Source organism: Mirounga leonina, unplaced genomic scaffold, assembly GCF_011800145.1.
Source record: "Mirounga leonina isolate KUSES-001 unplaced genomic scaffold, KU_Mleo_1.0 Mir_115, whole genome shotgun sequence".
Classification (NCBI taxonomy): Eukaryota; Metazoa; Chordata; class Mammalia; order Carnivora; family Phocidae; genus Mirounga; species Mirounga leonina.
This window is the reverse complement of record NW_023270268.1, coordinates 73531783-73559773: the sequence shown is the minus strand read 5'-3', so window position 1 is coordinate 73559773 and position 27991 is coordinate 73531783. Positions and strand designations below refer to the sequence as shown.

Here is a 27991-nt window from a genome sequence, read left to right as displayed (position 1 = left end):
AGGGTGGTTTATGGGTCAATTCCCTTTTAAATCACCAGCTGGCTGAGAAAATCCACTCTTTGAGATACCCTAGGGGCAACTCTAAGTCAGGGTTGACTGAAGGAAATAGGATATGATTCCACAGGAACTTGTGGCTCTGCTTTAAAAAAACAACAACATCATTTTAGGGGCACCTGGGTGGCTCAGTCGGTTAAGTATCTGACTCTTGGTTTCGGCTCAGGTCATGATCTCAAGGTCGTGGGATCAAACCCGACGTCAGGCTCCATGCTCAGGGCGGAGTCTCCTTGTCCCTCTCCTGCCCCCTCTACCCCTCCCCCAACACACTCATGCTCTCTCTCTGTCTCGCGCTCTAAAATAGATAAATAAAATCTTGAAAAAAATTAAAAAACATCATTTTATAATTCAGTGAGGCTCCTAAGGAATCTCTAAAAAAAATATAGCAGCAATTGGTTGGTTGGTCTGTGGTCAATTTTCTTGGTTCATTATTTAAAATAAAAGGAACAAAAGACCCAATATTTGAAAAAAGCAAGCATTTATTTAAATATGTGGTTTTCCTTCTAGAGCTTTGAGGAAGTTTAATTTAAATCTTCTTCCCAAAGTAATCTGGCTACAATTTAGCTTTCATCTCAAAATCGGAAGCAATAACACCTATGTTGGTACTTGTTACTATAAGCAGAGGGATGTTTCATTGCCAATTCACACATCTCCCTTATTTTATGCAGAAGAAAATGGACACCCAGGGAGCGACTTGGCCAACACCTCCCAGCTAGTGAGAAATACGGAGTCTCTATTACACATGAGCAGGTAGAAACTGCCCAGCAATTACTGCAGGTCGGTGTGCCTGGGTGCTTTACATACATTACTTATTTTAATCCCCACAAAGTAGATATTAAAGAGCCAACCATAGATACCATTTGTCAAGTCTTTGTACTAAGTACTTTAATTCCTTTTCTCAAATCACCACAACAACCCTCAGATATAGATACAACCAGTCCTCTTTTACCGAGAGAGACCTCAGGTGCAAAGAAGTCTTGCCCAAGGCCACTTTTAAATAAGAAGTAAGCCAGGGATTCCCACCAAGTTGTACCTCTCACATGAAGCATCTGAGTTCTTTTCACTCTCTAAGAGGTTTTCAAAGTGCAGGTCACAGTGGTGACAGTGACCTCAATTTGGTGGGTTCACAAGCATTGAAAAATAAAGAAAAAGAACAGAATGCAACAGGGATAGCCTAATTTAAAAATAGAGTATATCACATCAACTATACATATGTCTGGTGTGTGTGTGTGTGTGTGTGTGTTTGTATTTACAACATAACCAAGCAATTAACTAAATTCTGGCACTGTCTACCTAGAAATAGCATCATGTCCCACAGGTTAAGAGCTCAGTCCTATAAGATTGCTCTCCGACCCCCTTCAGATGACATTTGAAAAGTCCAGGTTGTCACTGGTGCTTTTGACCAACCTGCTATATATACATCAGTTTCCCATGATACCCTCCTTGGGTTTGATTAATTTGCTAGAGTGGCTCACAGAACTCAGAGAAACATTTTACTTACTAGATTACCAGTTTATCTTAAAAGGATGTAATTCAGGAACAGCCAGATGGAAGAGATGCATAGGGCAAGGTATAGGGACATGGAGCTTCCATGCTGTCTGAGCAAGCCACCCACCCTCCATCTCCATGTGTTCACCAACACAGAGACTCCTTTTTGGGTGTTTTTGGAGGCTTAATTACATAGGCATGACAGGTTAAACCATTGGCCATTAGTAATTGAACTCAATCTCCAGCCCCCCTCCCCTCCCTGGAAGTGGTGGTGGTCAAGAGAACTGAAAGTTCCAGCCCTCTAATTCCGTGCTTGGTTCCCCGGCAATCAGCCCCCATTCTTGGGTGCTTTCCAAAAGTTACCTTATTAACATAAACTCTGGTGGGGTTGGAAGGGGTTTGTTGTGAATAACAAAAGAAAACTTCATGGCTCTTATCACTTAGGAAATTACAAGTTTTAGGAGATCTGTACCAGAAATAGGACAAGATCAATATATATTTATTATAAATCACAATGTGTGTGTATGTATGTTTTGATGTTTTTCTTGTGGGGCATGGTCAGACTTTGAAAGCTTCTGCACTAGCACACAACTAATCTGTCTAAACCTTAGCAAAACATTGATATACAGTATAGTTAACTACCTCCCTGCAGATTAGTAAAGCAGTGCCCAGATCTGCTGTGGATCCTTCCCATCACATTCTCAATGGCAGCAGTGTTGTATTCCATCAAACTTGATGGACAGAGGATTCTTTCTCTACCCTGACACCAACTGTCTGACATGTGGTCCTAGGAATGTGGGCTGACACAACCAAGTCCATGCCCAGGCATTTCAGCAAGCCCATGTCTCATGCGTGACAAAGTCTATAAATCAGGGCATCATCATTCAGTGTAAAAGACGACAGTCTATACCTATACACCTTGAGTCATTGTTATTTTTCTGCCCTTAGATTGTCATGAAATGACTCTACAATACACCACACTTACTATAGACCAACAGAATAGTTGGAAAGAGCACAATTCATTTTTTTTTTAAAGATTTTTATTTATTTATTGAGAGAGAGAGAATGACAGAGAGACAGCATGAGAGGGTGGAGGGTCAGAGGGAGAAGCAGACTCCCTGCTGAGCAGGGAGCCCAATGCGGGACTCGATCCTGGGACTCCAGGATCATGACCTGAGCCGAAGGCAGTTGCTTAACCAACTGAGCCACCCAGGCGCCCAAGCACAATTCATTTTATAAGAAGTAACAAGTTTTACAGTGAGAGCAAGTTTGGTTAGAAATAGTGGTTACTCAGGGCGCCTGGGTGGCTCAGTCATTAAGCGTCTGCCTTCGGCTCAGGTCGTGATCCCAGGGTCCTGGGATCGAGCCCCACATCGGGCTCCCTGCTCCGCAGGAAGCCTGCTTCTCCCTCTCCCACTCCCCCTGCTTGTGTTCCCTCTCTCACTGTGTCTCTCTCTGTCAAATAAATAAAGAATCTTAAAAAAAAAAAAAAGAAAAAGAAAGAAATAGTGGTTACTCCTTACGAAGGTCCCATATTACATGTTAGGGATCCAAAGACAAGGCTAGAGCTCAAAGTCCAGCAGGTGTTTCAGGCATAGTAAAGTCACAGGGGAGGAACTAGAAAGGGATGTGATGTACATTAACTGCTGTAGTAATTAGTTCAACATTATAGAGAAAATGTGAAGAAAGAGCCTTGGTAGTGTGGTGAAAATAACTAGATTGGTTTGAATCCAGGGACTGGTATTTACTTCTGTATATTGACTGAAATGAGAAATATCTACTAGTATCTGGTCAACTATATGTAATAGCAGGCACTAACAATTTAGATTCCTAGTGAAATGATATTCTATTTTGAAAGAAACAAATATGAACTTGGAATTTAAGATTGCCCGTGTATTTTAGAGCTGGATGCAAAACTGGTATCCCAAATAGTCCTTTATTTGTTAGCCTGCTTTCTGGATATTCTAGATTTGGGATGACATCAATGAAAAAGATCAAAGATCCACGATTTTCTTTCATTCGTTGAACATTTTTGAATTGCTCTTTCTGTGGTTGGCATTGTGAATAATAAAAACCACCTTACCTTGAGTGCTTTCTGTTAATCAAGTGAGAGGCCTCTCTTCTTGCATTATCAACAACCAGCTGAGAGTCTATCACTCTCAGCTGTTTTACAAGGAGACTTCTCATCTGTTGTCTGGGGAGAGCTCATGCTTCACCTTCTAGCTCTAATTTACAGAGAATCTTTATGCCTACTCATTACATTTCCTTAAACAATACTTTTGCAAGAGGGCCCTTTCAAAATCTATACTCCCTTTTGTGACAGTATAAAAGAACTCATTTAAACAGAACCTGGCAGGCAGGAAGAATTCAGATGCTGGCTAATTATCTGCTTGTTCATCATTAGTCAATAACTTTAAGATTCTCTGGTTGCTATCAATGTTATATAAATTCACTTCCTTGTTAAAACTGTATTTTCTTTTATTTTTTTTTAAAGATTTTATTTATTTATTTGAGAGCGAGAAAGAGAGAGAGAGCAAGCACGAGTGGGTGGAGGGGCAGATGGAGAGGGAGAAGCAGACTCCCAAGCTGAGCAGGGAGCCGGGTGCAGGGCTCGATCCCAGGACCCTCAGATCATGACCTGAGCTGAAGGCAGACGCTTAACCGACTGAGTCACCCAGATGCCCTGAAACTGTATTTTCTTGAAAGTAAAATGAGTAGTTTTGCCTCTTTTTGGGAATTAAATGCCTAATATTCTGAAAAAGAGCCCCAGCCCTGTGTGGTAGATAGTGCCATGGGGTCCACGTGCTAGGGGAGGAAATTGAAGCAGAGCGGTTCAGTGAACTTGCCCAAGGTCTCAGAGCTGCCAGGTAGTGAGCAGGGCTTCCGAACACCAGCTGGCTTCAAGCCTGTACCGGTGGCCAATCCGTACAGCCTAAGGAACCAGCTGCCCCAGGATGCGGTGCGCTAGAATGGACCTGTGATCACCAGCCTGTGAAAGTGGACTCTGGGTTTATCTCATCTCTGTCTTTAGCTCACTTTCTGGCCTTGGGTAGGTCGCAACTTCTCCAGATCTTCATTTCTTAGCCCCAGAGGGGAAAAAAGGAGATATTGAGTCAAATGATCTCTTCACTGTTTCCCCTTAGCTCAAACTCCAAATCTTTATTGTGAGTCAACCAGGGAGGAGGGGGAGTACAGTATTAATAGCCGTTCATTATTAAGGAAAAATGATACCTGCTTTCAAGAAAGAATTTTTGATGTTTCTAAAGGAAGCCCAAAGGGCAAACTGTAACAGATTTGCAGAGGGGTTGGGAAAAACCCAAGAAAGAAAGAGAAAGATGAGGGGCTAGGCATGGTGCTCAATGAGAGCACTGAAAACAAAAACAAACAAAACAAATAAATTGGGGGAAAGAAAAATATACAGCCCCCAAATAATATAGGCTGTCTTACCAAAATTTCTTTCACTTCAGAATGAAGAAATACTGGAAGGCAGTCATGAAGGGAAGAACCCTGAGCCAGAGCAGCCCGACAGTCATGAAAGTCTTTCCCCCACCAGGTAAGATTGCAGATCCCTGGCCGGAGTCATTTTAACCCCTTGGGGTGGTGGGGAGAGGGGAGGGTATCCTCTGTTTTAAACCTCATCACTCATTTTTCCCAGATAAAATCACATATTTACTCTGTATAGTAACCTTCATTTATGTACCTGAGAACAAACTCACAGATCTCATAAAAGCAACAAGCAAGAACTGCACATGACTTATAAACCAAGTTCCAAGGATACTCAGTATTTTAAAAAATGAATTATCAAGAAAAAACAAAATAGTAAATGTAAATTAATGTTGATAGATTGAATTATTGGTTTGAAAGCATTTAAAGGGAAGAGGTTCCCCAAAGACACAATTTATACAAATTTAATGCTATTTTCAGACCACAGGAAGGTATTTGCATGCATGTGACTACTCTGCCGCTCAGAAAGCCTAAATTAGGGAGGTAAACACCAAGAGCAGAGGGGAAATTCATTAAAAAAACACCAACTTCTTTATATTCAGAATCTCCATCATTAGCTCTATTCCAGCAATCATCACATTACTTGTATCCACACCATTTAACATACTGACTTACGAGCCATTCTTATGCCCAGGGACTATGATAATACTTAGCTCTTAGCAGGCCTCCAAAATATGCCTGTAGAATAAATGAACCAATGTCTTGAGGAACTTGCCGCTTGATTAAAGCCCATATTAGTTTACTAGACTACTTTATACTCTTTCACTTTATGGTGTACTCAAAGAAACATGTGGGCTCTTACTGACTGAAATATTATCTCTCAGTTAGAGCAAATGGCCCATGTCAGCATATCTGAAAGTGTCTTTAGTTGGGTTGTCTCAGAAAAGCACCACTTGGCAATGTGTTCTGTTGTTGTCCTTAAGTGACAGTGTATCTTTTTTTTTTTTTTAAGAGAGAGAGTGTGAGCAGGGAAGGGGGAGAAGGGCAGTGGGAGAGGGAGAATCCTAAGCAGGCTCCACGTGCAGCACAGAGCCCGACTTGGGGCTCGGAACTCCTGACCCTGAGGAGATCATGACCTGAGCCAAAATCAAGAGTCAGATGCCTAACAAACCGAGCCATCCAGGCGCCCGAGAGGGGGGATAATGATTTTAAGCACTACGTGAGAGCATTGTGCACAGTCCCTACCTTTAGAACTTCTATTTTAGCTAGGAAAAAACTCATGAAACAATTAGTTGGTAGCACAATAATATATGTGATTAAGTATGTATATTTTGGGAGGAGGGCAGGAAAGAGATGCTTAATGAAAGAGCACAGTCAGGGTTGGATTTTCAAGGCTTCAATAGGTCCAAGAGAAATGACGTTCCATTGGTTAACTTACACAAGTCATGAATGAGATGTGTGACTGATGATAGTGGTGGTGGGAAAAATAACACTATGGGGACTCCAGAAGGAAAGGAAGATTCCATAAGGCCTTGGGAACCAGGTCAAAGAGATAATTCGATGCTCAAGACAGTAAGGAGCCTTTGAGGTCTGGAGCAAAAGAATATCTACAACCAAAAAAATCACATGCTTCCAAGTTTTAAAAACATAAATAGATTGAGTCACACCATATCTTGGGCTAAGAACTGAGCAGGAATTGGGTGAAAAGCAGAGTACATACTATGTACAAATATACTGAAGCAGCACTCAGACAGAACCAGTCCTAAGAACATTCCTGACTTTCAAAGACTAGAGCTAAATGTGAATCTACTTTCTGACACCTAATGATATCAAGTAAAAGGAAAATATGACCCTTTCCAATGGTGTCTGGTAGCCCCATGGCTACAGGTGTTCATCTCTTTCCTGAACAATCGATTAGGAAAGAGAATTTCCCCAACTTAGACATTCCAGCATATGTCCTTTAACAACCAAAAGAAGCACTTTATGTGGCTCCAGGGCAGAGGACACATAATCCTCTCTCCTGGGTACAACAGCAAGTCTGATTAAGGATTAAGATTGTGTACTTCAGACCTCCCTGACATTAAACAGAAGAAGTTGATTATATAAACAAATGGTGTTCATACACAGGAGTTTAAAAAGCTTGTGAAAATACACATCTGCTGACAATTTTCAAGTTGTTTATTGGAAATCACAGATTTATTTTTAAAAACTCACTAATTATTTTGCCATACAAGAGCAAAATTCAAATAATATAAATATTTAACATACTGGTATAAAATTAATAATATGAAAAAAAAGATGCAAACCAACCAAGAGGTAAAAAGTTTTTAGCAATAACACTGTGTACAACAATCGTCTACTCAAGTGACCATCGAGGCTGATAGTTTATTTTCCCTTTGTTGACGATTTTTGAGACAGCCCTGCATTAGAGCACCGAAAAGTTTTTTCCTTCTTTTTTTAAAAGGCTGGAATCCTTTTATTTACAAATATTCTTCTCAGTACTTTAAATCCAATGAAGGAAGCATCTAGCAATTTCCTTCTTATTAAAAAAGGAAGTGCCTTCATATTTCCTTTAAATTTAACTATGTTCCATTCTATTCGAAGCAAAAATAAAAAGATGAACACAGTTGAGGAGAGCTCTTTTGCAAATAAATAATTGTTTCACAAAAGTATTGCTGTAAACAAGATCATTTCAATGGCCAGAGAGACACTTATGTTTTCAACCAATGGAAAATTTTAACAGTTACAAGTATAGATAGGCAGGGTATGTATGGCCAAAAGGCAAATGGTTATTAAAGAATCAACTAATAAAAATTAATTATAAACCAGCTTTGTCAAAATGTGATTTTGTTATCTACAGGTTTTCAAATTGGTCAGAAAATTTAAACTGTCATGACTTATAAACGCTGCACCTACTCTGAAACTACAAACCCAGAATGGCTGACACTGTAGTTTTGACATTAGTTAAAAATTCTAAATTATCTGAGCAATCAATGTAAACAAGCCTCAATTTTCAAAATAGAAAAGAAATTAACAAAAATTTCTGTAAACATTAAAAAGCTATCTGCAGAAAATTACAATATATCATCCTCCAGTTGTGCTTACCAAGAATTCTTTTAGTTTTGTTTCCTTCTGCATGTTTCAGACCTCATCTAATGACATGAGACGTCTTAGTTTTCCCTAACAGGCACCTCTGCAGAGAGAGAGGTTTTATAATCAGTTCAACTGCTTTTGCTGAAGTCACCATTTTGGACATCATATAATCCCTGCGACAATAGACATCACCTAGTTCTTTCTGTAGTGAGGGGAGGTTGTTGCATCATGACCACATTTCTATCCTTTCCTGTAAGATAAATGCAACTTACTCTTTTAGAGCTCAGCCACATTTGAACAGGAAGCTTCACAAATATTTTAAACCTCCTTCTGGTGACATTTCTGTCACTTCATTCTGCTTTCAAATGTGAATGAAGTATTTCAAAGTTGATGACACCTCCGATAGTCATTTTGATGAAAGAACTGATTTTTTTAAAGATAAGATAGCTTTGATTTGATGTCGAATGCTCTCAGTTTTAAAACCTGACAAAGTACTATGGTTTATGAGACCTTGTTGGGGAGGTGTAGGCTAATTTTAGTCATTGTTACAATAATTTACACACTAAGAATTTTATTTTATAAATTACAGAAAAGGAGAAAAGAGGCTTTTAATGTTCTTTCTTTCTTTTTGAAGTCGTCTCCATTATTCTATTCCTCTGTGCAAACTACATTCAAATAACTACCTTAAAAACAGACCAATATTGAATATTTAAAAATCAGCTGAAAAATTCATTAAAATTGGCTGATTTCAAGTAACAATGATTTCTTCCTAGGGAAAGACCCTGTGAGTAACACACTGCCCATGATTTGTGTCATATCTAATAATCAAAAAATTCACATGAAGTACCAGTTAGGGCAGAGCGAATCACAGCTCAAATTTCACATTACACTTTGAAAAAAAGATATAAATATGTTTTAAATGACTCTAACACTATTTAGGTAAATTAGCTACATGGATGTGACAATAAGTGATTTGGCTCTTTATAAAGAAATCGTGTTACATTTTTCTAAGTCTCCTCTGAAGAACAGGAACCTTCTTTTATCAGGTTCAAGTACTTTCTCCTATGCCAATCCTCCCCTGCCCCCACCTCCCCCAGTCAAGTGCTCTCTAATAAAAACTAATTTGTAAACCTGGTCCGACAATATATTCATTTCTTTGAAATGTTGTACTATACATTCACTTGGTATTTTCCAAAGGCAGTTACTCTAACACCAAGGCACCTTAATTAACTTCTCTATGCCTCAAATATACATGTGGCATCGAGTGAGAACTTGAATTTCCCTTTAGTTTTGTCTTCATAAACCTTTTCTAAATATGAATTCCTTGAAATGAATTTAGGCGATGAAGTAGTTAAGTTACACTGAATAGCTTCTAGAATCAAAGAAACATTCTGATAGACTGGGTTTTCAAAATATTTGTTTTTTCATACTCATTTTACTTCAGGTATCGACAAATATCTAGAGTTTTCTCCATCCATGTTTGGCTCAGTGACAGTGAAAACATACAACATTCAAGTACTGTTAGACAAAGGCGGCCCTACAAGGATACGTGTCAATATAGGTCAATTTGCAAAGGAGAACTATCTTAATTATCCTGCAGTATATTTGACCAAAAAACCCTTTTGAAATCATTCTGACTTTAGGGTCTGTGGCATCCCTCCAGAGGTCCTGAAGGTCTTGTACGTGTCCATGAGACGTCATCATTTTATCGTAGATGCAGGGATGATAAGGAGTTTTGCCTTCCCCGGAGAAAAACACATGGTGTTGTGGCACTATCCCCATTTTATTGGCACAGAGGCCCATGAACACATCATCTATGTAAAGACTAGAGTTAAGTGTCTGTGACGCCTCGTGGACTTTGGCGGCTACGTCGCTGGAGATCACATAGGCAGCCCCAGCAGTATAGTCAGGGTAAGCCGGCCACTGGTACATTTCATAGGGGACATAGTATTTGCTGCGTTTGTCTCTCACAGGAGGAGCACCACGATGAACCCGACCAATCCAGAAGTCCTGAACACCAATTTTTCCTAAACTTTGAAGGTACTCAATAAGATTTGGCATATGAATAAATATGTCATCATCAGCAGTCATAAGGAATTTGGCATGAGGACAAAAGCTGTTTGCCCAACTGAATTGCAGAAGTAATTTGAGAGTAAGATTATAGAAAGAATCAGCAAAGTCTTGCTGGATTAGATCACTGTACATTTGATCTTCCCAGACCAGTTTTCTTTGCAGTTCTTCTCTTGTCAGTGGGTTAGAAGGTGTTCCTAAAGCAAACAGAGTTCTGATGTTGGCATTAAGTTGAGACTGAACATACTTCTCATTGCCCCACGTTTTTCTAATTGCGGAACGTCGATCGTAGTTTTCGGGAGCAGTTTTTACAAACAGTAACAGGAGGATGTCTTGTGCCTGACACTTCTCCTCATGGTTAATCAAGTACTGGTAGCGAGGAGCCCCATCCGCACTATGCTTAAGAGACAGGCTATCGTTCACAAAGTCATAGCTATTTATGAGGTATCTGTAAGAGTAGGACTTCATATGGCTCACAATGTGATTATCGATGGGTCCCCAAAAAAACATGAGGCTTAGTATAAAACAAGTGGCAAATAACTGCATGAACTGCCATTTTTTGACTCTTCTGCCACTCACAAACATTCTGACATCCATGCAGCTCTGTTTTTACTTAAGGTCGGTTTTAAATGGGCGCTTGCCCCTTCGAGACCATAGAACTTGGTATTGTGTAGAACAGATGTCCATCTTAATACATGTTCATCATTAAAAAAAGCAGGAGCTCCTTGTTTCACAAAATACTTTCTTTTCGTACCATTTTTTCTGAGATTGTGGGAGAGTGGAATGCACGGTAGGAGGAGGACACGGGCACGTCAGAATGTTTCCACACCGGCATCCGTCGTTGCGTTAGGTGACTGGCCTCGTGTAGCTATTCCATGTGCTTCCTTCTGTGAGAGTAAAGTGCCACCTGTTAGAGTCAGGAAGAAAAGAGATGACAAGTGAGTGGGTGAGAGTGACCAAAAAGAAAGAAACTACTTTTCATTCCCTAAAAATGGAATGTAACTTGCCCGATGTGAACAGAAGGTGATGAGGCAGCTAGCGTTTAGCAGAGGCATACAGATATTTATTTTTTGGTGGGGGTGGGAGGAGGATAGGGAAAGGGAAAGAACCACTCACCCTCCACTGTCCTCCCCTTCAGAATACGGGGCCCTTTCCTCGTCTCAACCTTAAAAAATAAAAAGCCTCCCAAATGGCTATCAGCCTATACACTTTAAGTTCACAATCTCACGTGGGTGTGTCCAGGTATATATTGATCCACGGTGCAGCCAGGATGAAAGTAGCTGCAGGGACGCCTTGTTTTATGGCACTTTGCAAACACTGCCTTTTTCACAAGTTGAAGGTTTGCGTCAAGCAAGGGGTTGCCATTTTTCCAAAGCATTTGCTCTCCTCATGTCTCTGTGTCCCGTTTTGGTAATTCTCATAATACTTCAAACGTTTTCATTATTATATTTGTAATAGTGATCTGTGATCGGGTGATTGTGACTCGGCGGTAAAAGCTTGGAATGATGGCTAGCATTTTTTAGCAATAAAGTATTTTTTAATTAAGACATATTGCCATTTTTTAAGACATAATGCCATTGCACACTTCATAGATTATAGTATAGCGTGAACATAACTTTTATATGCACCGGGAGATCAAAAAATTCATTTGACTCGCTTTATCATGATATTTGCCTTATTGCGGTGGGTCTAGAACCAAACCTACAGTGTCTCCAAGGTTATGCCTGTATATAGTTCAAGGCAAAATAGATGAATGATGAACAGAAAGTTCCTAACAGTTAAAATTCATTAAAGCTTGCCCCAGACAAGACAGGAATAAGAGTAAGATTTTGTTTTAAAAAATCAAGATTTGTAAATCAAGGAGTTGAGATACATTTTCTTTTCTTTTTTTTTTTTTTTTAAAGATTTTATTTATTTATTTGACAGAGAGACAGCGAGAGAGGGAACACAAGCGGGGGGAGTGGGAGAGGGAGAAGCAGGCTTTCCACTGAGCAGGGAGCCCGATGCGGGGCTCGATGGCAGGACCCTGGGATCATGACCCAAGCTGAAGGCAGATGCTTAACGACTGAGCCACCCAGGCGCCCCTTGAGATACATTTTCAAAAGCATGGCCCAAACTCTCTGTAACCAAAATGGCTTTGTGAGACCCATATCTATATAGTCATCTTTTTCCTGTTCTTTTTCATCTGGAAACTCAACAGGCACCTCCAATTTAGCACGTTCAAGCCAGGAAGCCACAGGGTTATAGCCAAAAAGCACTGTCTTTGTAGTCCAGCAATGTGAACTTCCACTGCTCTGTGGCATGCATCTAACCCAGAAATTGGAAAAGCCGACCTAACCCCAATTAACTCTGTCTTCATGCAAGTTAAATGGGAATATACATAGATATATAGATAGAGCGAGGTCAATAGATAATTACCTGGCACACAGGGACACTCAAATGCCATTTCTAACCCCTTCTACTGTCTTCTCCCCTAAAACCTGCTGTTGCCATTTTCTCTTTCTTTGTGTCTGACTGCACTTCATGCATCTCTGCCAGAAATCTGAAAGTCCTCATTTTCCTCCATTCCATATCCAGTTACTTAATCCTGTGACTTGCTTGTTCTAAATCTCTCTTCACCTCTTCCTGTTATCATCACTTCTCACCCAGACCAGTGCAGCCGCCAAAATGATCCCTGACCAACCCATCTTCTACCCTATAGAGTGACCTTTCTAAAACTCAGATCTAACCGGGAGGCAGACTGAGCTCCTTCACCCCCTTCAGATGCTCTCTACTAGTTGTCGGCACCAAAGTATTGGCTGGAAGCTGGGCCGTGCTAGCTATTTCACACACGGCAGCCTGTGTCCCGGTGGCCATCTTATGTGTGGCCTGGCAAGCCCTGCTCCCCTTGCTAATAAGAAGTATACTAATCTTCACTAAATTCTACAGGCATCCTTTTCTGGGAAGTCAGAGTTGGGGCCACCCTCCAGCACTACCACCAAAGATTATTCTTATCCGCATTACCACAGCACATTCTTGCACTCATGCTCCTGGACTGACTTTTTAATTTATCTGCCTCCCCCAATTACACTGTGAACTCCGTGACGTAAGGCCCGATGTCGTAGACACGCTACCCTCAGCATCCAGGTCAGTGTCTGACCTGACACCCGGTAGGCGTTCTCTGAATGTCAGTGCAAAGAACCATGGTGGGGGTGGAGTCCCTTTCACTCTAACAGCTGGTCACTTGGGAGGAACTGGGGTCAGGAGGCCCAGTCAGTCACATGTCCTCCCCTTTCTTCCATGACTAAGAGACAGCACTTCCTGTCTTCAAGGACTCTGACCCCAGCGCTTATCCGAAGTAAGATACATCCTTTTGCCTGGGGAAGTAGTCTCCCCTCAGGGTTAACATAGTCTCCTGAGCTTTCAACAGATTGACAGGGAAAAGACCATGCAAGCTCCACTCAGTCCAGGCTCGCTGGGTAGCTGGGCCCACAGAAAAGGCCCTGCTTTTGAGCCCAAAGAGCTCAACCTCAAATCCCCCGCCCTTCAGCCCTGCTATGAAACCAACTGCATACACTGAGAGCACCCTGCTGTACGGGCCTAACCTTGGCTGTGGGACTTCCTTCCCAACTTCTGGCCCTTTACATACAGCTGTATTACCTATCTGCCGAAGGTACTCCATGTTGGGCTGATAACAGCAAAGACCAGGCATGCAAAAGTCCAAAGAGTATGGGAGATCAGAGCCAACCCTCATGGAGACTTTGTTCAGAGATAATCTATCTCATTCCCTAGGGCACAGGTTTTTAAAACTTGCTAGTGCCTCTCAGAAAGTCACAACCAGTATTTAAAAAAGAAACAGAAAAAGAACAAAATAGAGAATGGCCTACTGCACTGAAAGTAGTTTAAGTATCCTTCTGTGAAACTTTCAGTTTTATGTATACGTGCCTCCAGGTTGTAATGTAAAATGTATTTTTTGTGTGTGGGCTTTACCATCAAAAAAGCAAGAAATACTACTCTTAAGGGATAGATCAGTATCATAATTTCCCCTCTTGGTTTGGCTGGTCATGGTGGACCGAATCCTCTAGAGTAGAATGGAAAAGACAGCGGAAAACATCAGTTTCTGATGGTAGCATCTGCCTAAACTTTGCAGAATCACTTTCATGGGGGGGGTGGGGGCGGGGGCTCTTCCTCTCAGTCTAAACAGTGCTCGCTTAGATAAGGGTCCCCCGGTGAGGGCAGATATCCCCTTCTGCCTCTACAACCGGAGGCTTAATGCAAAGCAGCAGGGAATTCTTTTTTTTAATTTAATTTTATTATGTTATGTTAATCACCATACATTACATCACTAGTTTTTGATGTAGTGTTCCATGATTCATTGTTTAGCAGCAGAGAATTCTTAAGGGCAGATTTTACGATCCCATAACTGTTTAAGAATTCTAAGAAAATTATCAATTGAAACTAATCTGCAGTTTTTCTATTCCAACAGACCCTGGCAAAGAGACAAAGAGGAGAGTAACCTTTGGAACCACAGGCAAAGCTAGCTTCTCATTTCTGAGCAGTTGCACTCATAATGTTGCTATGTCAGCTTGCTTTGCACCTATTCCCAGTTTACGAGTCTGAGTGTCTTGCTAGACAATCAGCCCACAGGCCTGACTCCTCCAACACCCACATAAACACTTGACTCACAGAGGCCCTAGTATCTCTCCAATGAATGGGGCCTATTACTCCTCTGGTTGGTGTGTTCTGCTCACGTGCATTTTAGCAGCCACCCCAGAACATGCATTTATCCCCCTGCTCCCCACCCCTGATGCATATGGATTTACCTTATTTCCCTATATTTCTTCACCTGTTCCCCATTGACCTCCAAGAGTCAAAACAGTTCCTGAAAAATGACAAAGAACCTGTTGCAAAGCCAACAACCCACACTACTTATTTAGGTTCAGAACAGCATGTGAAAATCTAAAACAAGATTTCTCCAACCTCAGCAGCTTGAATTGTTTAGCTATCATTTATACCAATCATAACCAGAGCCCACTGATAGGACTGATGTGATGAGGGGAAGATTGGGAAAGTTGAACTACTCTTCCGCAGTACCTAGTTTCTCTTTTATAACAAAAGAACACCCCAATTCCTCCAAATTGAACATAGTCACTAGGCAGCATTGGCCAACCAAAAGCAAAATGCACCTCCATGGTCTAAATTCATGAATTACAACCAAACAGTGTTGCCCACCAGCCCTGGCTTTGCTGATGGGTACCACGCACATGCCATCGACACCCACTCTTCTGGTTCACACAGAGCCTTGAAGCTCATCTAAAGCACATCTTCCATCTTCCGCCTTCAAAGGGCAGGGGAGGGGACTGACTGCAGAGAAAGCCACAGGCCTGCCCGACCTGGAGAAAGAAAATGCTGGGCCTGGCAGGAAACAGAGGAGCCAGATAATGCCCGTGAGCTCAGGAACCATCCCCACCAGAACGCTGTGCTTGCAGCTTCCTTTATGTGCATGCTGCGCGGCTCAGGGACCAGGCCACAGGCTGCAAGCCCCAGGGCTGCCCCCGCTTGGGGCCACGGTCGTTGTGTAACCTTGGGCCACCCTCCCTGCACTCTGATTCGGTGACTTCATCTGCAGATCGGGGGTGAATGTCCATGTATTGTTACTGAGAGGATGTAAAAAACACAGATGACTTCAGAGTCTGCTGGAAATAGGAAACAGGAAAGACCATAGGCGAGAACAGGACAACGAACTGCTCAGAGAGAATGCAGACAGTCCCTGACTTACGATTTTTTTATTTTATGATGGTGTGAAAGCAATATGCCCTCAGTAGAAACCATACTTCAGATTTGGAATTTGGATCCTTTCCCAGGCTAGTGATAAGCCATACGATACTCTCTGGTGATGCTGGGCAGTGGCGGTGAGCTGCAGTCCCCAGTCAGCTGGGCAATCATGAGGGTAAGCAGCCGCTACACTTAACAACCATTCTCTTTCTTGCTTTCAGTACAGTATTCAACTACATGAGCTATTCACCAGTTTAGTATCTAATATACTTGGCGTTAGATGCTTTTGCCCCACTGTAGTCTAATATAAATGTTCTGAGCACGTTCAAGGTAGGATAGCCTAACCTATGATGTTTGGTAGGTTAGGTGTATAAATGCTTTTTTGACCTCCAATATTTTCAATTTACAGTGAGTTTATTGGGATGTCACCCCATCCTCCGTTGAGCAAGACCTGTATGCAAATATTTGGAATATAACTTGGGTTTGCTTCTATTTGGATTGAAAAGAAGGAGCAGATACTCTTAGTATTCTCTTTCCTAATAGAGAGAAGTAGCCAGAAAAATAAAGAATAGAAGTAGAACAGGAACATCAGAAAAGAAGGTGGCTGACCCTACCTCAAATGCTTTTCAGTCTAGGAGCTGTGCTCCACAGTTACTCAAGAATATTTCACAAGAGAACTCTTTAAACTCTTCCGGAAAAAAACTAGGGATTACAAGTTACCCTACATGACCCCTGATTTTTTTTCTACTTTGCTCTCGCTGGTAACCCATTTCTTTGTTGGGTCTACTTTAGTGATCTTAAAATATTATACAAAACCTGATAAAAATGTTGACGTTTTAATCAAGAGAGCGAGGCCTGCACTTCAAATTCAAGTCAAACAGCCTCAGTGTTCAACGTTTCAACAAATGCTACAAGTATGTGAGGATCTGCTATGGAATCGTTATGCCAGTTGGGCGTAGTGAGAGTCATGTAGTAGTATTTTATAGTCCCCTCTCTGAAAGCATCTGCAGTCTAGCTGAGACAAGACTCATGATGCCCACTTGAAAACTCAGTTCCCATGGACAACAATCAGCAGATCACAGACAAGTGCAGACAGTGTCACAGAACTAATTTAGACAATACCAACTCCAGGCAAAAAAGGCAAGTCCCTGGTAATAGAGATCAGTGACAGCAGGATAGCAGGGCCTGAGGAAAACAGGATTTAGGTGGTTACAGGAAAAGAAGCAATCTGTTTCAGGCAAGAAAGCAAAAAAATAACAACAGCAAATACTTGAGATACAAGCATGTATTTGAAAGCAGGGAGATGGGGCCTGCTTATGGGGAACCTTGAAAATGGGGCAGAGGAGCCATGAGTGCCAAGGGCAGCAAGAGGTCACCCAAGTTTCAGTTTTTGTTTTTAATGATAACTGCCTTGTCAATGTGGACTAAGCGTTACGGGAAAGGGACTAATCTGGTGGTGGCACGCAGGATGGATGCGTGAAGCCTGGAGATAGGGCCCCCTGGCTCCCTCGGGGGCCTCACGCTGAAGCAGAATGAGGTGAGGAGGGCCTAGTCTAGGGTGGTGGAAGTGAGGAGGGAGGTCAGGGGTAAGGAAGACCCTTTCGAGAAAAACAAACCCAGCGCTACCTGCTGAGTGGCCTGGGATGGGAGGAAAGGAGGAGAGGGAAATCTAGTCTCCAGCATTAGCGACACAGCGGAGGGGAAACTGGTTTCCCGAGTTCGGAGTGAGGAGGGAGCGTGTCTGGGTTTGGGCTGGTGTGGGGCGGGAGGGAGGTGCCCGAGAGACAGCAGGTGGAGCAGTCCAGGGGGGCAGGTGAGGCTGGAGGAGGCAGCGGGACCGCAGAGGCAGGAGCGCTCTGAGCCTAAGGAAGGTGGCCGCTGTGGGGCCAGTGAGCCTCCAGTACCAGAGGAGCAGAGGGGCCCCGAGGCAGTAAACGCCGGGAAGGAGGAGCGGGAGGAGGCAAAGGCAAAGGAAGCCATCTTATTTTACTTTATGCGCGCATGTATGCGTGCGTGCGTTTTGCTTTACACGTGTGTGTGCGTGCATTGTTTTACTTTATGCGCATGTGCGTGTGTATTTTACATTATGCATGTGTGTATGCGTGCGTGTATTTTACTTTATGCGCGTGTGCGTGTGTGCATGTGTTTTATGCGCATGTGCGTGTATTTTACTTATGCGCGTGTGCGTGCATGCCTGCATATATTTACGTGGCATCTCAATTTATTTGAACAGGTTTGAATTCAAGGACTAAGTAATATCTTTTGACAAATGAAAGAGAATATTGTACAAATTCCCTAAAACTTCAGATGGTTATTTCTTCTAAAAAGGAACTATTTCAAAGGGCTAGTTCAGGGGCTCTTGGTGGCTCAGTCCTTAAGCCTCTGCCTTCGGCTCAGGTCATGATCCCAGGGTCCTGGAATCGAGCCCCGCATCGGGCTCTGGGCTCAGCGGGAAGCCTGCTTCTCCCTCTACCTCTGCTGCTCCCCCTGCTTGTGCTCTCTCTCTCTGTCAAATAAATGAATAAAATCTTAAAAAAAAAAATAAAATAAAATAAAGGGCTAGTTCATAGAAAGTTGAGATGGGGTAAGGAATGGGTAGAGGGTGATAGAGGGCAGGACAGACGAGGCTTGTGGTGGCGCTCTGAGCGGGAGGAGAGCCGTGGGGCAAACAGTGGGCCCTGTGCTGGAAGCCAGGAGGGGAGAAGTGGGGGTGGGTGGAGCAGGGGAGGCCTCTTCCAGGAGGAGCAAGGTGAACTAGAGAAAGCCCTTGGGTTTGAATTCAAAATGTATCTGTTTTTGTTTCCAACTGTATGTTTCTTGACCATTGTTTCTGGCATTGTTGTAATATATCACCAACATCTAATCTTAGAGAAACTATATTTCCAAATCTTACTTAGCAGATCTGCAACACTCAGAAGTCTAAGGGGCCCTTATGTTATGACCTGTATGCCATTTTGTTCCCATAACCTCCCACACACTCAAGACAACTTATCAGCAAGAAAGTCATTTAAGTGGCTTCATCTACAACTGCATTTCCTCTGAAATGTCAAATTCCAGTCCGCTCACTCTCCAGGCAGTTGGCTCTTCAACCACAGCCTCTAAATATTCACCCCAAATCCTCTGCCCACTCTTATCTGCTCCCTAACGCTCCCACCCCACCCAGCAGTCTCCTGACCTTCCTTCTTCCCCACCTCCCTGTCTCAGATGCAGAATCATCTGGCACCTTTGCCCTCCTCTCCTTGGTTCCTGCTCTTCTACCCAACAACCCCAGACCTCGGGTCTCTCCTGCCTTCTCTACTTCTACAACACCTGCCGGGCAGACGGCATCACTACAAATGGCACTATCTAGCTGTGGGCAGAGGGCTCGATGCTGTGTGAGCATCCTTCACTTGTCCTGGACCTTCTCTCTCTCCTGTCCCCTCATCAGCCATGCTCCATCTTCCCCCTCTTCCAAGGCCTGTGCCTCTCACTCTTAGCTGATGGCCTCACCTCCTGCCTCACAGAAAAAGGAGAAGACATTACACGCATTGTCCCTTCTCATCCCCACATGGGCCTCCTCTTCCCGGATCCCCAGGCTGGCCAACCCTCTCCCCATCCCCTCAGTAAAGCACACTGACTACTGTCAGGAGAGGCAAGGGGGGGGGGGGGCACTCATTTGGGCACAAAATTAAAAGTCATAAAAGTATAACTATAAACTAAGGATGCTCCTTCAGTAAGTCAGTTTAAAAAAAAAAAAAAGCCCGAGTACTTCAACCTTTTATATTTAAAGTTGTATTACTTATAGTCCCATATGAGAGCTTTGGGTTCCTGTCCAGGCATAACTCAAAGGAGAGAAATATGACATTTTCTGTCCATCTTTAGGTGGCACTTTGTTCTACATTCCAAGTGTTGTTTCCCTGGCTTGTTCTAATCATCTTTTCCCCTTAAAGAGAGCTAGGACCATTCCTCAAGAGCCAAGTTGCCATATTAAAGGAAATCAGGTTTAGCCCTAAATTTACAGGAAAGGCGATAATTTGATCTCCTACATTTTTCTTAGTTAAATTCGTTACAGTCATTGGTGATGAGTAACACAACTGGGTACTGTTTAGTAGGAATTGCATATTCTGTTTGCTCAAAAAGGAAAGAAACAACCCAAAATTTGAACTTACAACTCACATTTTAAGTGTGAAAAATTAAATATTACCTCAATTGGTATTTTATTAATTCATATTTGAGTGTTTCCAATACAAGGCGTGTAAAAAGGGAAAAATTCTACCCGTTAGCTTTCTTTAGGTGTTTTTGTGGTTGTGACTCTAGCTATGAAAATTTAGCTTAAGCCATTGGCAGAGATTAGAAGCCATTTAGAGTTGTTATCCATCCACAAACAATACATTTATAGAGTTAGTTCTTGATTCAGTGTTAGCCAAAGACTTTAAATTCCAACTTTTAGCAAGCATGGATGTGGGCCAGAGGGAAAAATTAGTTGTAAAACCTACAGTGTGAATCTAGTAACAAGTTCCCCACCTATATAAACTAAATTGTATATTTCTTTATAAGTTAAACATGGGTGTAGATTTCTGTTTGCCGGTTATAGGAAAAAAAAAAAAAAAAAAAAACAAGGAAATACCAAATGAACAAACAAGTAAAGACAGGCCCTAAGTAAAAACAAGCACTAAGGAAACTGGTGGTGAGGGACTATAGAGTATTATTATATTTCAGAGGAGTTATATTTTAAAAGTCACTGAAAATTCCCGGTAACAGAATTTGAAACAAACCAAAAAGCAGAAATACAAAGTAGGTTCAGAGCTGTCAAACATTTGCTTTTCTAAACTTGGCCTTCTGTATTCATTCCTGAGGCATAGTTGTTTGTGTTGACAGGGAGTCTTGCTCTTTTAAATACAATTCTTGTCAGTTTTATTCTTGCCGAGTTAAGAAACAAGCTTCTCCTTTTGCCCACTCTAGCAACAGTTGCTAACATGGGAGTGTTTACAATGCTCTGGGCTTTGTTCTGACTGCTTTAGGTCTATAGAAACTCTTTAAGCCTCACAGCAACCTATGAGGGAGAAAGCTCTCCCTGTGTTGCAGGAGAAACTGAGGCACCCTGACATGGGGCTGACCATGTAACCTCCAAAATTCCAGAACCCGTGGAAGCTCAGGAGCCGCTGATGGGTTCCAGGTCCTGTCTCTGAGCTCCGCACCTGCCTTCCTCCCTGGCACTGGCCAGCCGCTTTTCCTGGAGCTCCCATTAGGATGGGAGGGCAGGGAAGTGAGTAGGGCAGGGCCAAGAGAAGCACCCAAGAAGGCAAAGAATCTGCTTCCCTGAAGTCTGGAGTCATTTACATTTTATTATCACCTGCATTTTGTCAGAGCTTGTTCTCACTCTCTTTGTAACCCACCCTTTCTTTAACCTTCCGTCTCAATTTTCCCTCCTTCCTTTTCCTGGTCCCAATAGCATAAGAGAATAGGCAAAAGTGACCTTGTGAGTTTGTGTCCTTTGGGTACAGAAAGTCTTTCCCCCACAAAGAAGACTGGGGGATTTAAGGGCAGAAGGGGGTCAAAAAGAGGTGAGAAGGAGGGAAGGAGAGGAGAGTAAAAAGTATAGGACTCAGAGAGGATGTTTCAAGCAACTATTTGATGAATAAGTTTTGGATGAAATGAAAGGTACAGCTGAGGTAAAATTATGATATGAAAATAGTGATTTAAAAATAGGGTGACAGGGGCACCTGGGTCGCTCTGTCAGTTAAGCATCTGACTCGTGATTTCCGCTCAGGTCATGATCTCAGGGTCATGAGATCGAGCCCTGCAGTGGGCTCCACGCTCAGCGCGGAGTCTGCTTGAGATTCTCCCTCTCCCTCTGCTCCTCCCCGATCCCCTTTTGCCACACTCGCCACACATGCGCTCTCTCTCTCTCTAAATAAAAATAAATAAAATCTTAAAAAAAATAAAAATAGGGTGACACTATAACCTGGTATATACCTATCATGTGAGCTAGACATAAGCTTCTTGTCCAATGGCAGCTCATATGCCCCATTCTAGATATTGTATTTGGAAATAACATTTGATTGAGGGTTTACAGAGTGCAAAAAATAATGGTGTAAAATGTTAGAGGTATATATAACATTTCTGTCTCAATCAACATTTATTATAATAAGTTAACTAGCATTTATTAAACACCTACCTGTTCCAGGCATTATGTTGAGCAGCCCTGAAAGTAGGTAATGCCTACATTTAATTAATTCAACAAATATGAATTTACCACATACTGTGTAGTAGGCCACGGGCAGGATGCAGGGAAGGCGTCAGAGATGTTTCCAGTGTAGAACCCCCTAATGGAGTAAGCAAGTGTTCTGGTGCAATTGGAATCTGGACCTGATTGAGGCACATGGGTAGAAAAACCAAAGAGTTTTAGAACATGAACAAAAATACACTTATATTCTGTTGCTTCCATTTACTGGTCACATGAGCTTGACTTCTCTCTAAACCATGTGCCACAGTCTTTTCTGAGGATCATTTGAGACCATTTATTTGACAAAGTGTGGTCCATATCAGGTGTTCAATCTATGCTAATTTCCTTTCTCTAGAAATTGTTCATGCATCTGTACCATGATGGTTTAGTTAGTAGCTGATATTCTTTAGGGGTTAATTACCTTTCAAAATGATAAGCTATACATTAATATTCTTCTCAAAAAATATTCATTAGATAAAAGTTTTTAAAAATACTAATCTGATTGCTAAGGGGCACTTAACACATCCCAAATACTGGTGAGACTGAGAATGGAAGTATCATTACTAATTGGCTGAACATGCCTTTCTATTATCTTTGACAGGAAAGAACAATATGGTTCCCACAAGCACTTAAAAAAAAAAACAAAACATTTCTACAAAGATGACACAACCAAAAAATTATAAGGCCCTGTAAATTATGGAGAAGGAAACCTGAGCTGAGTCAGCTTTTTAACTTGCTCTGCCTAGAGCACTATCAAAAAGTTGCAGAAAAAAATTGTAGGAAAAGGAATAAAGAGATAAAATACGAAATCTTAGGTGGATCTTAAGCCGTGTAATAGTATTTTGAACTTGGGACTTTTAGGGGCTTATTGCCTGCAGACATGGTAGAACATTCCTTTCTGTAGAAAACTGGCTTCTAGGATCAAAGCCTTCACTATAGAATATAAATAAATCTTAAAAAATAAGTTACAGATGAAAGCCAGTCTCAGAGTTTCCAGCACTGAAATGTAAAAAAGCACTTTTGTTTATTCTAAGTTTATATCTCACCCGATCAAGTTAAGTTTCTTACCTTTCAGTACGAAGATTCTTATATCTCCTATATATACGCATACTATAAGAAAAATATCCTGGATTTACATTGTTCTGGCTAAATCTTTGCTGGCAAATGGAAGAGCTCTTATAATAATTTGCTGTTACTTAATTTCTGGAACATAGGCACAATATATGCAGCTCCTAACAAGATTATTCTAACAATGGAATAAAATAATGGCTATGGAAATATTCCAAAAAAGGTATAATGTGCTATAAAATGCAAAGCTTAGAGCAATTCAACTGAGCATGTACAAAATTCCAAAAAGATAGGCTACATCGTTACTTTGAGAAGAGACCACTTCTTCTGAATTTCTCCCAGTTTCTTCCCACAACACCCTAAAGTTCTGTTATGTAGATTATGGAGCAGTTGGTCCTCAAAAAGAACTCCTCCTACCATTTGAAAGTCACCAAATGCAGTGATTCCAGCCAAAGTGACCCATTTTAAAAGATGACCCATTTCAAAACCCAAGAGTTATTATTCAAGCTGTTCTATATTTAAGAATTAGAAAGTTATTTTACTTTCCTACAATCTCCTTATTTATAAAAGATTGCTTTTATAAAAGGGGAATTTGATCTCCATTTTAATGAAATATAATGTGACGTTTTTACTTGCTAGAGCCTGCAGTTTATTTTGAAAATTATTTTCTACCTTCTGAGGTTTTGGGGTCTTTTTTTGTTTGGGCAGGGCATTTATGTGTAATATCATTTATGCCTCCTAATCAGGCATGCCCTAATGAGGGCATTTCTCACTTCCTCAGAAACAGCTTCTCTGAGCTTTAGCTTGAACTTTCCCTGTCATAACGCTCATCCCCATCAGAAAGTGTCAGGGTGAGCCCCAGGGGAACTGAGGTGAGTTAGAGGGAGTCAGCCTCACCTTTAGCCTCCCAGCGCTCAATAAATGGAGGGTGCCTGTAGGAGCAGGAGGAGGGAGGGAGAGAAGGAGCAGGAGAGAGAAGGGTCGTATGAAGTATATAATGTAAACATTTCAGGTATCGAATTTATCTTGCTTTAAACTAATAATTAAAAAAGAGTTGACGAAACAAAGCAGTCCCCCCTCCCCCGTGACAAGATGTAAAATCTACCATTAAGTTTCTTTTGAGAAAGTTGAAACCTCGGCTGCTCATCACCTATCTCCCTTTCAGAAAGTTCAAGAGGGGATCTTTTCAGTGCTACCCCTGAACACAACTACCTTTGAGCATCCTTTTCTGGGTCAATTTCAGTTTCTCACATCCCTCTCCCTTCCCCCATAGGGACCAGGCAAAGTTCCCAAAATAAAGGCACAGAGGAACAAATCCAATTCTAACGGATGTACTTTCATCAGAGAATTACCCTAAATATGAGCTACAAGCCACCAGCAGCCACTGTGCTGTTACAACATCGGTGTCCCTTTAACATGACCCATAACCTATGAAAACCAACACTGGGTCAGAAAAAATATAGGCTGTGTAGTCAGAATCGGATGAAAAGTTACTACTTTGACCTATATTGTATCTGAGTAAGCAACCGGCTGTCACTTCGGGTTACAAAATAAAATTCGGCAATCAAAAAAGAGTGCCCAAGACCTACCGGTAACAAGAGGTCTCCTTTCCCAGTTCCCCCTGCCTGCCCACTTCCTTGTCTCCATTTCCCTAGTTAGTTACTCGCCGAAAGTTTCCCCAGTCTGGCGGCTTCCGAATTTCCAGCCCGATGCAGGCTTTCTACCCGAATTCCCTCCTGCAGCCCAGGGATGGCAGCACGGTTGGGGAACCCCATCCGAAATCCGGGGAGCGCAGGGCGCGACGTTCGCCCGCGGGCTCCCGCGCTCCGGCCCGCCTCGGTATCCCCGCGCGGCGACCGCCTCGCCGGAGCTCCCCGGAGGAGGAGGAACTCTCTGGGCCCCAGGAAGGCAGCTATGCTAACCACTATACCACCAGCGCTCCGGCTCTCCGGGCCCCAGGAAACTTAACCCCAACTGGAGCTCCGGGGCCCCCAACCTACCTGCCGCACCCGGGCGGCTCTCGGCCCGGGGTGTCGGCTGCCGGGCGCCCGCGCCCGCCAGCCAGAGCGAACAAAGACGCTGCGGAGAGGGAACGCGCCCTCCCCTTCCCCGCCGCGCTGGCGGGCGGGGGGCGGCGGGCGGCGGGCAACCCTGCCCCGTGGCGGTTAGGGCCTCCCGAGGATGGGCCGCTCGCGGTCGGGGCCAGAGCAGAGGGCCGAGGCCCGGGTTGTCTGCTCCAGCCGTGCGCCCTGGCCCGGCGCGCATTCCAACCTTAAGTCCTGGAGCCACCCAAGCGAACGGGCATGCCTTCACCTCCTCGCGGCTCTTCCCCCTTTCTTCCCCTCTCGGCCTTTCAGAGACCTCTCCTGGCCCAAAGAAAGCAGAGAGAGTCCGAGTCTTCTCTCCCGTAGCCCGAGAACTGCTCCGGTGAGGAGGCGCTGCGCAGTGGGGCCGCCGTGCCGGGCAGGGGCGGGGCAGAGGCTGGGCGGCCCTGAGCCCTCTCTGCGGACCGCGGGAGCCTGTCTCCCGTCCCCGGCACAAAGAACCGACCATCCGCGGAGCTGAGATATATCCCCTCCAAGTGTGCCAGAACGTCCCCCATTTAGTGATCCGGGAGGGAAGGCAACATTTCCACCCACGAGGGCCCTCGGCCCCAGTTAGGCTGCAGACCATTTTTTTTAATCGTACGATTGATTGATCGCACATATGAATTCCATATGAAACAACTGGTCTCAATACACTTTTCATTAGGAGTTAGAATTTATTAGACTAATGATCCGTTCGTTCAGAACACGCAACAGTTACGCATATACGGTGGGTAAGTTTTGATTGAGTTGCAGTTCTCTGATCATCTGATTTTCCTTTCTAGAGCCAAGAGTTCTAAGGGCAGGCTAGTCCTTTTAAAAGATCTCTTGTCATGCCACTTAATGCCTTGAGCTTCTGGGGCCTAAGTCACAACAGAAGAAAACTCCAGTTTACATCAAACTAAACTTGCTACAGCTGTTCTTTTTAAAAATACAATAGGGGAAGGATCACCCGCCCCCCACCCCCCATGATTTTACCTTCAAGCCCAGTTCAAATTCACAGAGAGCTTAAAGCAAAACTCACCAAGTCCAAGCCCAGCTCCTTAAACTCCTAAATCGGAGGTCTGCTCTCTTCCTGGGATCGGAGCGAAAGGCGGTGGTCTCAAGAACAAAACTTGCCTGCTTTAAATATTGGGCCAGCACTGGGCAGCCAGTGCTGAACTCGGCTACCTTTCCCGGGCGGGGGCGGGCTGGAGCCTGACGATTGGGGAGGACCCAATCAGGGGCTCCCGGCGGAGGGTGGGGGTGCGGCAGCCGGGAGTCTGCCCTGAGGCGTGGCCAGTGCACGTTTCCTGCACCTTGTGGTGTTCATTGCCAAAGCCGAGCATGGCCCGCACCTCCGTCGCCAACTCGGCACGCTGCTGAAGGTGATGGGTCCCGCCCAGTCAGTTCTTGTTGGTGCTTGAGGACTCCAGGAAGTACCCACCCTACCGCCTCTTCAGTTAATTTTCAGTCATTTACTCAGATGGTCGACTGTGAGCCAGAATCCCCAGGAATGGCCCCTTTGAGTTGTTTCCCCTCTCTCAAAATATTTCATGCACGTAACTGGACAGAATCAGGAGAATATAAATTTCTAATAAGGAAAGAGATTATAAATAAATCCTTTATGGGTTTGGTTTCTTGTCCCCCAAATGTTCTAGCCTCCTAATAGAACAAACATTATCATTTAACAGGTAATATTTTGAATGATTTTATAATTGTGCATATTTCAGAATATGACAGAAAACAAAACATTAACCCAAATACTTCAGTAAAATAAAAGCTTTGGGGTTCTCATTGTAAAGGCAATAGACAGGTAATGGGTTAAAAGTAGATTACTGAATCAGAGTTTGAAACTGTAAACACATGTATTTGTTATTTCAAACTAGATTTTTAGGAAGTTTTGTAAATGCTTTTTTAAGCCCTTCACCCTGTTTTCAACCATGCAGTTCTTTTCATATATTACTTATAGAGAGCATGGTCAACATTGCCAAGAGATCATAGTGCCATATGCATGTCAGACCACATACAGAGATATTAATATAATGTGATTTGTAAGGGAGTCACTCACAGTGACCCATACATAAGCTAATTCACTGTTCGTATGGTGCAGATCACCTCCCTTCTTTATATATGAGAAATAAAACCCTGACCATGGTTCCACTTACAATCCCCACCCCCAGCTGTCATATGTATCATGTTCTATTTATGTGCAAATGTTCATTTACCATTATATTCCTTTCATGTCATTTGGAACCAGGTCCACATACACAGGTGTCAGCACCTGTGTTCTACCTGCATGAACACATAGGACTGTACCTGCAAGAAATACAAACTGACCCAAACATTGAAAAACACATATAAAAATCACACATTAACATCATTCAATTTACACATAGACACCACAGACAGATAAACGAGTTCAAAAGTGAGTCAGGAGGTTGGTAAGAGAATGTAGGGCTTGTGGTCGTGGGAGGGGAGAGTATGTGGATGGGAGACGGGGCCCAGCAGAGTGAACAGTGAGCGGAAGAGGATGATAGACTTGATGGTATAGAACAAAGTACTCATGTTTCTTTTATTGGGAGCGTATGTGTGAACATTCTGAAACTAGTTGGAAATAAAATCAGGTGATAGTGGCGATGCTGATTTGAAAAGCACAGAGAAGGACCGTGTAGCGGCCATGTCCTCGGTGACCACAGTAGCTGCTCGTGAACAAAGACCACTACAATTAGATTTATAACCGACTTTAAAT

The 27991-nt window shown here is 42.9% G+C and overlaps 2 protein-coding genes across 8 annotated transcripts in view; one reads left to right on the top strand and one right to left on the bottom strand.

Moving 5' to 3' along the window:
• The window catches only part of MCF2L2 (MCF.2 cell line derived transforming sequence-like 2), a 239307-nt gene that overhangs the window by 137136 nt on the left and 74180 nt on the right, over positions 1 to 27991 (top strand). The window contains exon 15 of the mRNA XM_034999667.1: positions 5010 to 5095. Coding sequence (XP_034855558.1) covers positions 5010 to 5095 — 86 coding nt within the window. The remainder of the gene's footprint in view (positions 1 to 5009; positions 5096 to 27991) is intronic.
• Positions 7408 to 26442, bottom strand: B3GNT5 (UDP-GlcNAc:betaGal beta-1,3-N-acetylglucosaminyltransferase 5). Of its 7 annotated transcripts, none has more exons than XM_034999669.1 (3): positions 26285 to 26442; positions 22061 to 22251; positions 7408 to 11056 (listed from the first exon to the last, which is right to left on the bottom strand). In XM_034999669.1, exon 3 carries the CDS (start codon positions 10744 to 10746, stop codon positions 9601 to 9603), a length of 1146 nt encoding a protein of 381 aa, XP_034855560.1. In that variant the 5' UTR covers positions 10747 to 11056; positions 22061 to 22251; positions 26285 to 26442; the 3' UTR covers positions 7408 to 9600. The 7 variants fall into 7 exon arrangements, with proteins under 7 accessions (XP_034855560.1, XP_034855565.1, XP_034855561.1 ...); XM_034999674.1 differs by having other exon boundaries at positions 22146 to 22251; XM_034999670.1 differs by lacking the exon at positions 26285 to 26442 and adding an exon at positions 25448 to 26165.

Bases quoted from the DNA above. Each gene is read 5' to 3' on its own strand.
- B3GNT5 (XM_034999669.1), bottom strand. From the start codon at position 10,746: ATGGATGTCAGAATGTTTGTGAGTGGCAGAAGAGTCAAAAAATGGCAG.